Here is a 17,850-nt window from a genome sequence, read left to right on the forward strand (position 1 = left end):
AGTCATTATAGTTTTTCTTTTAGCAGTAATACCCATTTTTGGCCACTAGATGTCCCCGCCTGGATGGAACCATATTCATCAGCTTAAAAGCGACATTAAAGAGGAAGTAAACCCTGATGAGTTTATTTCCTCTTTCATTCCCTGCAAAGGCAAAGCATAATTGACTACTATGCATCGCATAGTAGTCCATTATGTGTCACTTACCTGACACAGGAGCCAGCGAAGTCGTCGCTGTCCCCTGTAGTCCGCCGCATCCATCTTGCTGGTGGCGTCTCGCAGCTCCGCCGCTGTCATTCGGCGGAGCCGCGATGACGTCACTCCCGCGCATGCGCACGGGAGCCGACACGCGCGGCAGATCCATTGTTGGAAATGCCGCGCTCAGTGCGCCTGCGCGTCGCTGTCTACGGCGCATGCGCCGTAGACAGCGGTGCCTGTCTTCAGGCAAATATCTCCTAAACCGTATAGGTTTAGGAGATATTTCTTGGACCTACAGGTAAGCCTTAATCTAGGCTTACCTGTAGGTCAAAGTGGTTTGTAAGGGTTTACAACCACTTTAACATAGAACTATAGGCAAAACTTTTTTATTCCCCCATTTTAGCTAGAGTAAGGGAGAGTTATAACCAGCAGATTTTTTTTCGCCATCTGTGTCCCACTGCAGAGATTTCACTTCACTTCCTGTTCCATAGCCAAACAGGAAGTAAGAGGAAATCCCTGCAAATGAAGGGAATTTCTTGGAGACCCCAAGGTCACCAGAACTAGTGTCCCCATTGGAAGATCTCCCCTCGTTTACTTTTTTGGGGAACAATCCAAAATTTTATTTTCTTTTACTTTCAATTTCAATGATAATAGTAAACAGGACAAATAGAGAGGGCGAACCACCCTAATGGTGGCACAGACAGCAATAAAAATGGACAGGTGTTCTAATCCCTCATCAGCCAAAAAAAAAAAAAAGTTAGACTTTCGTTGCATTTTAAAAAGTCTTGTTTATTATTATTATTAAAAGAAAAACAAAAAAGTCATACCTGCTCTGTGTAATGGTTTTGCACAGAGCAGCCCAGATCCTCCTCTTCTCCAGTCCCTTGCAGGCGTTATCCTGGACCCTCCCTCCTGCAGTGTTCCGCCATAGCAAGTAGCTTGCTATGGGGGCATCCGAGCCAAGCAGTTGCTCTGTGTTCATTTAGACATGGAGCCACGGCTCGGCCCCACTCCCTCTCTCCCCTCATTGGCTCACTGACTTTGACAGCAGCTGGAGCCAATAGTGCTGTGTCTCAGCCAATCAGGAAGGAGAGTCCCAGACAGCCGAGGCTCTCATGCAACATCGCTCGATCGTGATGGGGATCGGGTAAGTATTGGGGGGCTGCTGCACACAGAAGGTTATTTTATCTTAATGCCAAGAATGATTAAGAACCACTAACTAAAAACCAAATTTTTTTAGATGTAATCATGTTATTTAAAAGAATGATGAATGATGAATGATTTAATTAATATATTTTGTGTAAATATGTTTTAGGGAAATTGAATGTATTTTGGATGTAGAATGGTCATTGCTTTATATTTATGGGAAGTGATGTGTTAGGGCATGTGACCCCTGATGATGTCAGATGTTGCTGATAAAACGCATTGGGCTGGACTTCCAGGACACGTCGTTTCGGGTCGTTGGAGCGCACACCGGCTCTTTTGGTTTCTATGCCGTTACATGCCTGAGCATTCTATATTGATTCAAGGGCAACTTTAAACATTTTTTTTTTTTAAATAGAAACTGGATATTACTACACTAAGAGGTTTCACAACTTTCTCCCTTGCAAGCGAGTTCTGTACAGAGTTTCTAAAAGGCGCAGGAGTACCAATCAAGTATATGCTGAGATCTAGTTGTCCACATGTACAGGGTACCTTTAGCTGCCTGAAAATCGAACAGATGCATATGGGAACACCCATTTGGCATACTTTAAGTGAGTTCTGAGAAAGCAAGTCACATATTTCTTGTGAGTGTGGTGTGTTTGTACTGGGAATAAGAGAAAGAGCAATATTCTCCTGGGTGTCACTTTCCATGTTTGGATGCATTTATTGGCACTGGAGCACTTTAATTAGGATTTCATATTATGGACTTTTTTGCACAATTGTTTAATATCATTTATATATTCTTTACACTCAGCACTTAAATTCAGGACTGCATAACACAGAAATCTTGCAAAATTGTTTGAGATTTACAAGACTGCATTCTAGTTTTCGTTTCTTTACAATCTTTGGCTTAATCAAGCTGTAAGACGTGTAGCTCTTTGATATTTTGAATGTTAATTTTTTGGTTTTGGTTCATGGATTGAACACGTGCTTGGTACACATTTTTATACCTTTAGGTCACATTTATTTTTGCGCTGGTGTAGATCAATAACTTAACTATTTCAATACTGGGCCTATTCTGGCACTTCTCTCATACATGTAAAAATCTTTTTTTTTTGCTAGAAAATTACTCAGAACCCCCAAACATTATATATGTTTTTTTACCATAGAGAATAAAATGGCAGTCATTGCAACTTTTTAACTTGCACGGTATTTGCACAATCATTTTTCAAACACCTTTTTTTGGGGGGGGGGGGACAGTTTCATGAATTAAAAAATAACAAAACAGTAAAGTTAGCACCGGATGGCGGCGGCAAGGGGGGGGGGGGGGGGCTCCAGTCACCTATAAGAACAATCAAGTGGCGGAACTGCCGCTATGATCGTTCTTATGGTGCAAAGAATAGCTGGCTTGAAAAAATATCTGAATGATGTCTGTAGCTGAAGGCATCATTCAGATATCCCCTCGCAATGTCAAGAACCTCATATGATGCCCTTAGTATTGAAGTGGTTAAGCACTAAATTTTGCCATATGCCAGTCACCACCTTGCAGACCTCATCTGCCATATGCACTCAACTATGCACTACGTGCAAAAGAAAAAGCAAAAACACACATCAGTGTTAGGGTAGAAGCAGAAATAGTAACCCTGCATCCTCAAAACTCTAACAATGCTTACCATTACATTAATAAGATGTAAATATATGTGTGCTGTAACTGTATAAGGTCTGTTCTCCGAGTGTACACTTTCTGCACATTCAGTAACTGTATCTGCACTCAATGTGTGTATCTGCATTCCATTTGCTATGTGCTGAAATTGTTGGTGGCCCACAGTTACTCTACAGTGACAAAAGATGAGAAGCAGGCACACAACACGCAGTCAATGTCAATCCATAAAGTCCCCAGTTTACAAGTTACAGGAATTAAAGGATCTGCTTCTGATGGCTTGAGGCAAGATACCACAGCATACATTCAGAGGTCTAGTGAAGTCCATGCTTCCATGGGTTAGAGAAGTTTTGGCAGCAAAAGTGGACCTACTCAATATTAGGTGGGTAGTCATATTCACAATAATAAGTTATTGCTGATTGGTGTAGTACACAGGCAGTCCCCAGGTTACAAACAAGAATAGGTTTGATCTTTAGCTGAATTTGTATGCAAGTTGGTACAGGTACATTTTTTAAGTATAACACCAGCCAAAAATGGGGATAGCACAGGGAAAGGTTAACACCCCTGTAACATTTGTTTTGTTGTCCGTGACCCCTGTTCAGAAGATTTCACCTCGCTTTGTCCCTGTGACAATTGGATTTGAAAATTTTGGGTTATCGTCTAAAGGAGGATTGGCGATAAAGCTTCAGTGGAGACACCTTTTTGCCATGATAATGCTTACAGGAGTGAATTTCCCTTCCAAGGGGTCGATTTCCTCTCACTTCCTGTTGTCTCCCTCCATTTACCAGTATGAGTCGGATGTTTGTAACTCGGGGACTGCACATATACTGTACACACACACACACACACACAATATTAAGAGCTAGCTATCCACCAATATAAGCAGAACATGGAGATATTCACCGGATGCTCTCTCTTTCAGCCACAATTTTGTCCCTCTCCTGAAAGGCCCAATCTCGTCTGCATTTGGCTACTTCAGCCTCCTGTGTGGCTTCCTTTAGTTCATGGCTCATGGCTTCATATTGCTTCCTTAGAACTTCAATCTCTTTGTTGGCTCTTTCCATGTCTAGAGTGGCAGAATCCTGAATCTACAAGAAACAAAAGCAAAGGCTATTTTGAAGAACAAGGGAAAAAAAAGAATCAATACAAAACAACTCCACAGTATAGGTTTACATCAGAATCAGCCTCATTGCAATCTGTACACAGATAAATTGCTTTCTACAAAAAGACAAAAACACAAAACAAACACCACTTTGGCTAGACTTACATATTTATGGCTAAGGAGCGCATGCAAAACTGCGTGCATTCCTAAGCCACAAACACGCTGAACTTTAGCGGATACAATGAGGTGTCATTATAGAATCTCCTTATAGAATGGGCTCTCCCATGCATCAGCACCTGCAGAGTGTTTTTGCATGTGCCAAACCACATCATGTGGCCCAATCTTAAAAAAAAAAAAAAAATGGCTTAGGGACTTCTTAACGTTTCCATGCATAGGGCAGCCCTTTGAAATGAATGGGGTGTCCTACATGCAGAACACAGATTGGAATGGAGCCCGACTAGTAATTACATTACCTTACTTATAAAAAGGTTAGGTACACAAAAAATTTTAAATACTTTAAAATATGTGTGTGGTAACACTGAAGCTTCCCCTCTTCATGAAAGGTAGGAAAGAGTGAGGGTCCATACTGTACATAAAACCCTCACTGCAGCGTATCAGAAATTTACGTGCATTTAGCAGGCATTTTCATATGCATAGTTCTGCGTTATGTTGCACTGTTATGTTTGCTGGCAAGTATTCTCATATCAGCTGTTGTAATTTTACAGGTCACTGAAAGCATCAAAATCCTAAATTTTATTTTTCTTCATATCTTTACTTTCATTTGTGTTCATGTGTGTTGCATTAAAATGCAGACTGTATTTTTACACAAAACACTGCAACACATGTATACAATATTGTGGCGTGAACGTAGCACACAGAAAACCCTGATTTTCTCTGTAAACTTGTAGTAAATTGAGTTATCCAGTGCAGAAAATGCAGGTCACGTCACACAATGTGAATGAGCCCTTAAAGTAACCATGGGGTCTGCAATGTCTGACCCTCTTCTGAAAATACTATTGGCCTAGTTGTTATGCAGATCCACTGGCTTCAATAATTATGGCAACCCCCTTGCCCAAGAACAGTAATGCAGATCATAATGCTTGCAAACTTGTTCTGGGTCAGTGACTTTGTTTGAAAGCAAGGTCACCAGCAATAGCTAGGCAACTAGCATTGTCAGGAAAGGTGAGCAATGGCAGTCTCAATGTTTGTCTCATCGCCAGTTTACTTTAAATGGTTGCTAACTTTCAGGCATACAAGACAATAAATGCAGATATATATTCATAAAAAATAAAAAAAACGTGTTTCACTTAAAACTAGTGTATGTACCCAGATGTGACTTAAACCTCATGTACAGTGGAGCTCAGACTGGAATAGGGAAGGACAGCATTAGTAGCCAATGAGGCGTGTTGTGTGACAAAAACACATTGACGGAGAGAAAAGAATGGATGAATTCATCACCTTCACTGTCCAATCACTGACTGGAGGTCAGGAGATGACCTAGCTGCATCAGAGAAAAATCAGATCACCAACCAGGCTGTGCTAATCTCAAGACAGAAAAGAAAGAAACAGATCCTTTGGCATGTCAAACAGTTCCAATATATCCAATTCATATATATTTACAGGTTTGTCTAAAGTTCAGCTTTAAAGATCTGCAGCTCTTCCATTTAAAACTTGGATTTCTAGAATCCTTAATTAAGGTGGCCAAAAATTCTTCAAAAAAACAAAACAAAAAGGACCATAATACTTCAATTCACTATCTTATTCTGCAAATGGTACAACTATGAGAAAATAAATGTGCTGCGCTGTTACAAAACAATACAAATTGCATATATGTGTGAGACTCAAAAATCAGCAAGTAACAATTGTGCAAAAAACAAAACAAAACAAGTTATTAGTGTGAATTCACACGTACATGTGAATTTATAAAAAATCATAAAAGTGAAAAAGCTTTTTTTCCCCAGAAAGTGGAGAAGATATGCATAACTGAAAAACCTTTTTATATTGACCCACACAAAAAGGTCCAAATAGGCTGTTGTTCAATCAGCCAAGTCTAGTACAACCTCTACTTTATCTTCCCAAAGAGAAGTCTCATACACTCCATGATTAGAGATCCAGTGAAGTGTATGAGGCTTATCCCTGGGAAAAACAAGCAGAGGGTGTACTAGACCTGAATGTACAACAGCGCATTTGGACCCTTGTTGTGAGGGTCAATATAAAACGGCAAAGGCATACCCTGCAAGGGTCTCCGCAGTGGATGGGTTTTTTTCTTTTTTACTTGGGCTTTGGTTTTTATTGATTGATTTATATTGCGGCTCACACATATATGTCATTTGAATTGATTATTTTGCAACAGCTCAGCACATTCATTTTCACATCTTTTGAGAGTGGATTAAGCAACTTTTTTGCTAGCAGCTTTATTTTTATATGGGTGTGCAGGATTTTTGATTTAGAAATGATACAACCATACTGGATGTACCTGTCTGGCTTGATAGTACTCCCTTAGGAGGTGATCCCTCTGTATGATGGCCTCTGTCCTTTCTTTCCTCGCCACATCCCTTTCTTCTTTCACAGTCTCTATGTCCTTACAGGCTTGGTCCAACTCCTTCTGTGCTTCTGCCTTGTCTTTCACCTCATGGCAATACTTCTCAAGAAGCTCATTTCTTTCAAAAATTGCCCTGTCCCGTTCTACCAGGGCAGAATTTAATTCCTACACAAAGGAAGACACCAGTATCAAAGTTATAAAGCCAATGACATAGACCGTGATACATCAGCCAATATCACAAAACAGATTGGCATTCACCTACTTTGCCCATTGGGATCTCTATCTCCATCTACGTTTTCGTAAACACAGCTTTTGCTCTACTACAGTTCTGGCTACACTGTCTGACATGGAAACAATTGAACTCATTTGCACACAATAAATGTTTTTCCTTAACATGAACCTTTTCATTTCACAAGAATTTAAACACGGTGGAACCTCCATAATCTGCTCTGATGATTAGATGTTTAAAGCGCACTTTCTTTCCTCAACACCAACAAAATTAGGACACTAAAGTGCTGTTATTGCAAATTTCAACTTTTTGTCTTCATGGCAGTGCCCCTGCCCTCTGACAAATGCCTACTGCCCTTAAATAAACAATGACACTTCGCTGACCCTGGTAAGGCTAGGCTGTCTGACATGTGGGCTGTGACTGACAGCCTGGCTTGACAATCCTACACTATGTTATAAAGGTGAGAGGTATCGTTCCTTGGGAAACCTTTAATAAAACGCTTTCTCTTTATAAAGAGATCAAAGGGAAAGAGGATATCATTTAATGCTGAAAATGCACAAATATGTTGTTCATGAGCCTAATGGTTCATATCTGGCAACTGTTTCTGTAAACACTGGCAAAAGAAATGGTTGCTTGAAAGGAAACTGAACATTGGAAGCTGCGACTAAAAAAGGCAGGCAAAGAGCAAAAAAAAACGTGTTAGCAGTCTGGTCTTATTGTTGCCAAGGACTCACAATATTTTTAACTTATACTTTACTCTACCTTGTTCCATACTGTGTCGATTCAGTCATCCTGAGTGAGGCAGAGCTCTGCTTCCTCATGTCAGAGCCTCCAGCAAGGAAAACCATGAGCAGAACAGTATCATCCCCAAATCTCATTAGGTGCTTGTTCACACCAGTCCTGTGTGGCTACATTGGGTAAGGTTGCCCAACACAATCCCAATGCAAAGGCAAAGCAACACAGTTTTATGCAATGCAGCATTGTTTTGTATAGGCAACCAACACACCATTGATGTGCAGTTGGATAAAATGATGCAGGCATACATTTTTTTGCAATGCAGCATGTTACAACATGCAGCAACAAGTTGCAACACACTGCGACGCATTAAAGAAGTGTAATTTAATGAAGCTAAAAAATAAAAAAGTGTAACAACTTATAACATCCTAACGTGTGACCTCGCTGGTGTGAATGAGCCCTAAGCCCTTGTACACACGGTCGGTCAATCCGACAACAAAATCCGTTGGATTCTGTCCGACGGATTTTGTCCGAAACTGGTGTTGCATACACACGGTCAGACAAAGTTGTCGGAAAATCAGATCGTTCGTAACGTGATTACGTTATTTAGTTACCACGGGACTACGTTCAGGCTAGTAGCCAATAGCTTTGGTCTCGTAATTTGATCTGAGCATGCGTGGCACTTTGTCCGATCGGAATTCTCTACAAACGATCGGACAAAGTCCGATCGGATCATGTTGTCGGAAAGTTTTATAGCCCAGCTCTAAAACTTTGTCGGTCGGATATTTTCCGCCGGAAACAGTCCGATGGAGCCAACACATGGTCGGATTATCCGACAACACGGTCCAATCTGACATTTTCCGTTGGAATGTCCGAACGTGTATACAAGGGCTAAGACAGATCTAAGATCTCACACTGCACATATACAGCAGTATCTAGGCACACTCACATACCAGGAGGTGCAATGGCATTTTTCAGCATAAACTCCAGACAAACTGGATTTTTCAGGATACTGCTAAGGCATACTTAACATTTTTAGAGGTTCCTTATAACATAGAAAAAAATTAACTTTTTAAGTTCAGGTCCTCTTGAACATGTACAGGTTTTTCAATACATAATTTACACTTAAATATACCTGTCTAAGAGCTTCCATCTCCTCGCTGGCAACTCTCTTCTCACAGGATGTATTTTTCAGCCTTCCCTGTGCTAGCTCAAGCTCAGTTTGCATCTTATCCATCTCTTTAATGACTTGGTCCCGCTCACTCATGATTAGACGATACTCGTTGAACACAGAGTCTCTCTCCTCTTTGTATTTCTCTGCATCTTTGGCTGCCTTGAGTTGCATGGTCTTAAACCGTGTAGCCTCTGCTTGCAGCCTCTCCACGTCTCTCTGCAGCTCCTTGTTCTGTAAAGTTGTTTTATTCAGCTCCTGCTGGATGGAGTCGTACCTGCAGAAATAATGACCATAAGCAAACTGATAATCAACACTGGAGTACATTGTAGACATGTGTAAAGGGCTATCCCACGACATTGTTCTGTATACAGCAAATTGTTGAAACTTCCACTATACTATTTTATTGGTTTTAATGTAAATTGCAAATAAAATTGTGTTATTTTAACAGTTATATGGTTGCTGACTTTGAACCTAGAAAATCCCTTTCCAAAAACTTTTCACTTTTCCCCTACACAATCACAATATATTTACTACATTACAAGCTGGAGTACATTTGTTTATGTTTAACCACTACAATACAGGGCACTTTCACCCCCTTCCTTCCCAGCCCAATTTTCAGCTTTCATCGCTCTAGCGCTTTCAGTGACAATTGCGCGGTCATGCTACACTGTACCCAAATGAAATTGTTATCATTTTGTTCGCACAAATAGAGCTTTATTTTGGTGTTATTTATTCACGACTCCATTTTTTTTTGCGATATAAGCGCAAAAAAAGCGGAAATTTGGAAAAAAAACAATATTTTCTTTTTTCTATTTGAAAAGAAATCCAATAAAATCTAATTTTGTCATAAATTTAAGCCAAAATGTATTCTGCTACATGTTTTTGGTAAAAAAAATTCCGTTATGTGTATAATAATTGGTTTGTGTGATCACGGACATATGTACGCAAATGATCATGTACATATGTGTGCAGGTGATCACGTACATATGTGTGCAGATAATCATTGGGACATGTGATTTTAGTGGGACATATGTGGGGGACATGTTTTTATTATTAGGGACATGTGTTTTTATTATTTGGGGACATGTATGTTTTGGGGACATATGTGGGGACTGTGTTTGTACTGTGTGGTGTGTTGTGTGTTGACACTACACTGATGATCAGTGAGTAAAAAGCTGTAAAAAGCAGCCCATACTCACTGATCATCAGCCGGCTGCAGCGTTCTGCTCTCCTCTCCTCAGCGATGACTTCCGTGTGAGGAGAGGAGAGCCGATTGCCTAGCAACCGGCTGTTTGTTTACATCACATGACGGCCGTGATTGGACACGGCCGTCATGTGATCAGGAGGGCCAATCACAGAGCCCTCCTGCCGATCCGAGATGTGCCGTGTCCGGGTGACACGAGCACATCGGGATCGCGCCGCTGCGCGGGCACGCGCGATCCCGCTACTTCTGAAGGACGTTCCTGAACGGCCTATCAGGAGTAGACGGCTCCCACCCGGCCGTATATATGCATTGGCCGGGTGGGAAGTGGTTAAAGAAATAATGAAAATCATCTTACTTTAAACAATTGAATTGTTAAATGTCATTTGAATGTTTTCTATACTTCATAGTCATGGTAGTCATCAAACTCATAATTTAGACAAGTTTAAAATATCCTTCATACTCATCCTGTTGCTATAGCTAGATATGTTATAGGCAAATACAACATCTGGAAACATTGGTGTTTATACCAGGTCACCCCTACCTTCTGATTGAAGAGGTGTACTGGTGTTGGAGGTGCATTGCACTGTCCCTCTGCTTTAGCAGACCCTCTAACTGTTTCTGCATGTTCCTCTTCTCCTCCTCACTCTGCTCCAAACGCCCTAAATCCAAATTATGGCTGGACACCTTCTCGTTGTACTGTTTACGTAAAGTGTCATAGTCTTTCTTCACAATTTCAAGCTTGTCCAAAGCAGTGTCATACAGCTTGTTAATGAGTTCAGAAGAGCCATTCTGTTTTACCACCTACAGCAGAAAATGGAGGCCAAGACAAATACCAAAAATATTTATCTGAAATACATTTGAGGATTACCATTTATAAAAGTACTTTTTTTGGGATGTTAACAGTTAGTATCTTTCCACGGCATCACACATCACATACATAATATATCTCACGTTAAAGCTTATAAAAGCATAACATAAGCAGATCAGAAATAGAAGTAAAAGATAACACTTCAAATAATTTTTCTCTGTATAAAGACATAATTACATTTTTACCCTATAAAAAAGGTTTTGTTCAGTGGTGTTTAACTTGCACATTACATATTGCAATTTAAAGTGTGTCTAAAACCAACATTCTCGTTTTTTTTCTGTTTGCTTGCAATTACCCTTCACTTCCTGTCTCGGAGAAAACAACCAAAAGTTAGAGGAAATATCTACAGAGTGCGAGAAATGAAATACAGGGTGATGTGATTTTTTTATTATAATATATATACACATACATATACACTAGAGCTGCCACGACGCGTCGACGTAATCGACTACGTCGACTAAGAAAATACGTCGACGTGCGTGCAGGGCGTCGATGCGTCACAGTGGGGGCAGTGCTTAGCATTTACTGCTCCCCTCCGTGCCGCCGTCCCCCTCTCTTCTCCCCCTCCGTGCCGCCGTCCCCCTCTCTTCTCCCCCTCCGTGCCGCCGTCCCTAGGGGTGCAACGGATCGTCACCGATCCGTGCGCACATGCCGCGATCCGCGGAGCGCTCCGCGGTCTCGGCCTTAGGAGAGGCCGCGGCTTCGGCCTAGCTCCGAAGCGGCGGCCATCTTTCTACACCCAGGCGTTTACAATGTGATCGCTCCGATGGAGCGATCACTTGTAAACAAACCGGCGTCATGACATGACGCCGGTTTCTCTCTCCCCTCTCTGTACTGATCTGTGCAGTGGAGGGGAGAGGTCGGATGGATGCAGCCATCCCTCCATACCCTGCCAATGCAATACTCTGCCCTGCAATACTATACTATACTCTGCTCTCCCCTGCAATGCCCTGCCCTCCCCTGCAATGCCCGCCAATGCTCTGCAATGCCCTGCCCTCCCCTGCAATGCCCTGCCCTCCCCTGCAATGCCCGCCAATGCTCTGCAATGCCCTGCCCTCCCCTGCAATGCCCTGCCCTCCCCTGCAATGCCCTGCCCTCCCCTGCAATGCCCTGCCCTCCCCTGCAATGCCCTGCCCTCCCCTGCAATGCCCTGCAATACTCTGCCCTGCAATACTCTGCCCTGCAATACTCTGCCCTGCAATACTCTGCCCTGCAATACTCTGCCCTGCAATACTCTGCCCTGCAATACTCTGCCCTGCAATACTCTGCCCTGCAATACTCTGCCCTGCAATACTCTGCCCTGCAATACTCTGCCCTGCAATACTCTGCCATGCAATACTCTGCCATGCAATACTCTGCCATGCAATACTCTGCCATGCAATACTCTGCCATGCAATACTCTCAAGGTTATCCAAAGGATTAATTAGCTAATCAAAAAAAAACACTAGATTCATTAAAAAATAAAAATAAAAAAAATAATCGGATAGTCGTTGACTAATCGAAGAAATAATCGATAGATTAGTCGACAGCCAAATTAATCGTTAGTTGCAGCTCTAATATACACACACACACACACACAACCCGATTGCAATCCCACAAATCTTTTTCTATGACGTACGCGCAGTGTCTTTCTGACTTTTGTATGAAATGATAAACATCCCAGACTGGCTTACGATAACTGCCCAGACCTAAGTGGAAGGGAGGTGTTGGGCTTCCTGATATTGCTCTATACTATAAAGCCACAACCCTAGTAGGTATCCTAAATTGGTGTCATGACACAAATAAAATATGGGTTTGTTTGGAGAAAACAATGGCAGGTAGGAACTTGGCAGAGGCACCTTGGATTCAAGGGGTCTTTCGGAATGGACATCTCCCTTAACGTTGACATTCTTGTCGATATGGGATAGAATGAATATAATGGGCAAACTGGCCCCACAGACATCTCCTTCAGTAAGACCTTGTTAACTGCATTTGAATTGTGTGTTCATATCTCAGAATCTGGACGCCTACTAGCTCAAATGTATAGACTGGCCCTTAGTGGGCAATACACTTCAACTTCATATTTTATTAGAGAATAGGAGAGAGCAGGGGTGTAATTTTACATCTTTACAAGTTAAGAGAATGATTAAAAGGGACCCTCTCCTCCTCCATAAGTTCCCAAATACAGGAGATATCATAAATTCTTAACCAGTTGATATCAGACCCCCGTATGCCAAGCACGGATATACCTGACAAAAGATGATCGATGCTGTAGAGGTTGTGGACAATGGGGCACGTACATCCATATATGGTGGACATGCCCCAAGATTAAACCATTTTGGGATTCAATTGCACCCTGGATTAACCACTTGCTTTCTGGGCACTTAAACCCCCCTCCTGTCCAGACCAATTTTCAGCTTTCAGCGCTGTTGCACTTTGAATGCCAATTGCGGTCATACAACACTGTACCCAAATTACATTTTTATCATTTTTTCCCACAAATAGAGCTTTCTTTTGGTGGAATTTGATCCCCTCTGTGGTTTTTATTTTTTGGTAAAAAATAAATAAATAAATATATATATATATATTTTTATATTTTGTTTTAAAATTTTGTAAACGGGTAATTTTTCTCCTTCATTCATGTACGCTGATGAGGCGGCAGTGATGGGCACTGATTGCTTACACTGATAGGCAGCACTGCTAGGTGGCACGGATTGGCACTGTGGGCACAATGACAGGTGGCACTGGCAGGGGGTACTAATTGGCACAGAGGAGGCATGGAGACCCTAAAACACTGCCCAGGCTGTCCAAAATACAGCGCATAATTCTTAAAGTGGCTGGAGAGTATGGTTATCTGTATCCCTACATACCAACAGATCTAGTGGAACAATGAATGAGAAGGTCTGGAAAACCATACAAAAGAGTTGTGCCAACAAGCCCAACAACAAGGGCCATCAGACCTAATTTCAGAATGTCGCTGCAAGAATCTTGTGGCTAAAAGCTGCATTTGCAGAGGATTGGATGTCCACCTGGTAGAAAATTCGAAAAAGGTATGGATGTCCACCTGGTAGAAATTTGAAAAGGTATGAACAGAGGACCAGGTAGCAGCCTCGCAAAGCTGGCCACAGAGTATTGCTGCTGGAATGCCCAGGAAACAACCGCCAACCTGGTGAAGTAAGCACAGAAAGGTGCTGGAGGAGTTTTGACTTTTGACTAGCATAAGCTCTATGACTTGTTTATTATTCATCTAGCAATGGTGGACTATGAGGTAGGATGCCCCTTGTGTAGTCCTGTGGGTAGGATGAATAAGGAGTCCATCTTCCAGGACGGCACACCTGAGGTGATAAGCATGAAGTTTGTGCCTACCTTAGGGTGGGACCACTGCCTGTAGGAACTTCCTGCCGAACGCCAGGTCCTGAGGGGACAACAGCTACACTCTGTAGTGCCTCAACAAAGCATATTGGCTCATCCGTGTTGCTGCCCTGCAGATCTGGTCAATCGAAGCGCCTGCCCTCTCTGCCCAGGAGGTTGCCAGTGATCTAGTTGAATGAGCTTTAAGGTGAACTGGGATAGGTGTACCCGATTGCCCGTAGGCTATCGAGATAGCTTGACAAAATGAGGGAAGTATAATTTCCTGTGACCTGTGGCTCAAAGGGTCCTTTAGTTAGGGCATCTAATACCAGGGATAAGTCCCACGGTGGAAATCTGTTTGTTCACACTGGGATTAACCTCTCCCTGGCTGATAAGAATCTTTATGAGGGGGTTCAGGGCGAGTCTATTATCAAAGAATACAGATAAGGCTGCGACCTGAGGGTATTGACTGCTAGAACCTGGTGGACCACTTCCTGGAGAAAGTCCAGGACCATAGGACCACCTGTTTGGAGAGTGCTCCCACTTGTCTAAGCCCAACAAGAAAAGACCTTCCAAACTTTTGAATAGATCTGTCTAGTGATTGGTTTTCTACTACTTAGCAAAAGCATATCAATCACTTTCTCCAAACATCCCCTACTCCTGAGGATCTCCCTCTCAAATACCAGCCCATCAGGGAAAGGAACCCCAGGTCGGGATGTAAAACTGGTCCCTGGTTGGGGAGACCGTATCGGGACGGGACATGCAACAGAGGAGCGACCGACCGACCAACCTTTTCAGGGTGGGGAACCATGCCCGCTTCGGCCATCAGGGTGCAATTAGAATGAGGCAACCATTTGACTGGGACAGTTTGTGTAACACCCAGGGAATGAGCACCAGGGGAGGGAATGCATAGGCCAAGCCGAAATCCCAGCTCTGGGCCAAGGCGTCTACCCCTTGGGAGCTCTGCTCCCTGGTGAGAGAAAAGAACTTCTGAACTTTTCCGTTCTTCTGCAAGCAAACAAATATATCTCTGGTTTGCCAAAGTGTTGGCTTACCAGAGATTAAACTTTGTTGTTCAGCTCACACTCCCCCCCGATTAATGGGCTGCCTGCTGAGGAAGCATGAATGAATATTGGACTTCCGATACAGAGGGGATCATCATCTCTGCTTCCCCCAGGATTTCCTGGGTCAGCCTCATTAGCTTGTGGGACCTTGTTCCTCCCTGGTGGTTTAGGTAGGACACATTCACTGCGTTGTCTGAGAACATCTGCACTTCCCTCCCCCGGACCCGGTCCTTGAAAAAGTCTAATGCCTTTCCGACTGCCAGGAGCTCTCTGAAATTGGAGGAGGCCCTGCTTTGCTCCTGATCCCAATGCCCCTGGGGGTAGAGGTGAGCTCCCCAGGGCATGTGCGTCTGTTGTCACACTCAAGGGATCTAGCTGGGTCCAGGCCCGACCCACCGATGGGTTGCTCAGACTGACCCACCAGTCTAGGGAACTTCTTACTTCTCTTGAGAGAGATACTACTATGTCCAGGGATTTCCTTTTCCTGTCCCAGGAGGAGAGAAGGAAACCCTGGAGCCCCCCCAAGAGTGGAACTGGGCCCAGGGTACTGCTGGAATGCATGATGTCATGAGGCCCAGCACACTCATAATGGTCCATAAAGCCCCCTCAGCTGCGTGGAGAGCAGACATAGCCCTCCGCATCTTTGTGATCTTTTCCTGGGGAAGGAGAACTCTTTGGGCCAGAGAGTCTACCAGGTAACTTAGGTACACTTTGGACTGTGAGGGATCCAGGGAGGACTTCTCCCTACTGACCAACCAACCTAGAATTTCTAGAGTGGACAGCACTTTGTCTCAGTCTGACCGAAGTTGTTCTAGAACCGGACTGTAGATTAGCATGTCGTCCAATTATGGGATCAAGGCTACCCACTGGAGGTCTAGAAAATAAATTTTTCCTTCTCCTCATTTTTAAAGGGGCATCTACGCTTCCTGGTCTTAAGTTTTAATACTTTACGCTCAGGATCCTTCCATTCTCTGAGAGATTGGTGTACTGGAAAGGCCTTAGTTTGAGGTCTGCTCAGTCCCATATAAACTTTATCCTGGGCCAAAACCTGGATGGATGGCATCTGGATATCCTCAGATACATAGATTGCCTTGAGGAGACCCTCCATATCTTCGGCTGAGAAGAGATGGCCCCCAGGTCTAGCCTTCAACTGACTATCATGGTCTGAGTCTTCTCCATCCTCCAGGGAGCTTTGGTCCGAGGCTTCTGCCTCTTCCTCATCTGAACAACCGAGAGCCGGTTCTTGCCCCCATGTTTTATTCGCCGATGTTCACTCCTGAGAGGGGAAGCTTGCCCTACAGGAAGGGGTTTCTACCTGCTGCTTCCCAACTGTAAACCTGAAGGACTGGAGAGTTTATAGCATCTCAGACTGCAGAGCACGGCACTCTTTCATTGCTTGTGCCATCTCTTTGCCTGCTAACTTATAGATACACCTGAAGCAAAAAGGCTTGGCGTGGTCCTGCAGAAGTTTCTCGTTGCAGTACCAACAACGTTTTGACTTAGAGGTGGTTTTGGACTTAGACCTACTGGTAGTCCCCCTGGGCAGGGCATTCAGTTTCTGCAAAAAATAAAACAGATAAATCCCTGTTAACCTACGCCCCTTTAAGATGTCCTGCAGGGGTGAAGGAACAGGGACACCCCTAACCTTCACCCCCATACTAGCTGGGTCGAGTCAACCCCTGTGGTCTCCTCAGGTGCTATCATATTCGGTCCATCCTCCTCCTCCATCCGTTCCGGACAAGACGACCCTTAGGGAGGGATTCTTCTGGAAAGATTCGGAAGGGGGAACAGGACCGTGGACCCCCGCTCAACTGCCGCTCTTATCCATGCTCGACGCGATCGCCACCATCTTGTCGGAGCTTCTGACCCGGAAGTGTGGGAGTGATGTCATTCGTGTGCGCAGTAGCGGTCGGCAGAAGCCGACAATGAACAGACACACAGCAATCAGGTGATCCCTCAGCCCGGCCAGCTAAACTGATGCCGGGGTCCTTGCCATGCGCTTCAGGGACTTCGACCCAGCAGATGGGGAATATCCAGAGCAGCTTCTCCATCCCATTCACCACTGTCAGGTAGGAGAAAAAAAAAATAGAGTGGGTATGTGGTCCCTGAAGTTCTGGACACCTCCACTGTGTTCAGGAGCCTCCAGCTCTCAGGGGGACTCCTCAAGCTCCTGCGCCTCCTCCTGAGCACCTTTTTTGGGGATAATATCCCCCCTGGGAAGGGCAAGGCCTTGGCAGACCCCACATCCACCACTGGATGCCCTGGGTCTGACATCCAAGGAGGAGACCAGGCCTTGGTCGGGAAGGAAAGAAAAAAATTGTTGTTTCGCTGCCATCCTGTGGGAAACACAATCAATAACTGGAGGGACAGAGGGAAGGGTGGGGCCTTTTAAATTCTGTTGCTGCGTTTCCTGTCAGGTGAGACCCGTCATCTCAGGTGTGCCATCCTGGAAGATGCCTGGAGAAATAATAGTTTAATCGATGCATCGCGAGTCAGCCTTGAGCGATTCAGCATCGACCCAGAGAACAGGTGAATCACGATTGCATCAATTACATCATCAGCCCCTTTCACAGTCATACCCTCCTCCTCCTCTTAATGCCTAAA

The 17,850-nt window shown here is 43.8% G+C and overlaps 1 protein-coding gene across 4 annotated transcripts in view; it reads right to left on the bottom strand.

Annotated features, from left to right (window-relative positions):
* DLG5 (discs large MAGUK scaffold protein 5) overlaps positions 1 to 17,850 on the bottom strand; it is a 208,791-nt gene that overhangs the window by 108,270 nt on the left and 82,671 nt on the right. For 2 of the 4 annotated variants that reach the window (XM_077453967.1, XM_077453968.1), the window contains exons 6-9: positions 10,526 to 10,785; positions 8,742 to 9,054; positions 6,577 to 6,807; positions 3,902 to 4,086 (exon numbers count right to left, since the gene is read on the bottom strand). In XM_077453967.1, the coding sequence (XP_077310093.1) occupies positions 3,902 to 4,086; positions 6,577 to 6,807; positions 8,742 to 9,054; positions 10,526 to 10,785 (989 nt within the window). The remainder of the gene's footprint in view (positions 1 to 3,901; positions 4,087 to 6,576; positions 6,808 to 8,741; positions 9,055 to 10,525; positions 10,786 to 17,850) is intronic. The other 2 variants (XM_077453970.1, XM_077453969.1) reach the window with 1 other exon arrangement.

The sequence above is a fragment of the Lithobates pipiens genome, unplaced genomic scaffold, assembly GCF_037356315.1.
Source record: "Lithobates pipiens isolate NorthernLeopardFrog02 unplaced genomic scaffold, aLitPip1_a1.2 Scaffold_25, whole genome shotgun sequence".
Lineage (NCBI taxonomy): Eukaryota > Metazoa > Chordata > Amphibia > Anura > Ranidae > Lithobates > Lithobates pipiens.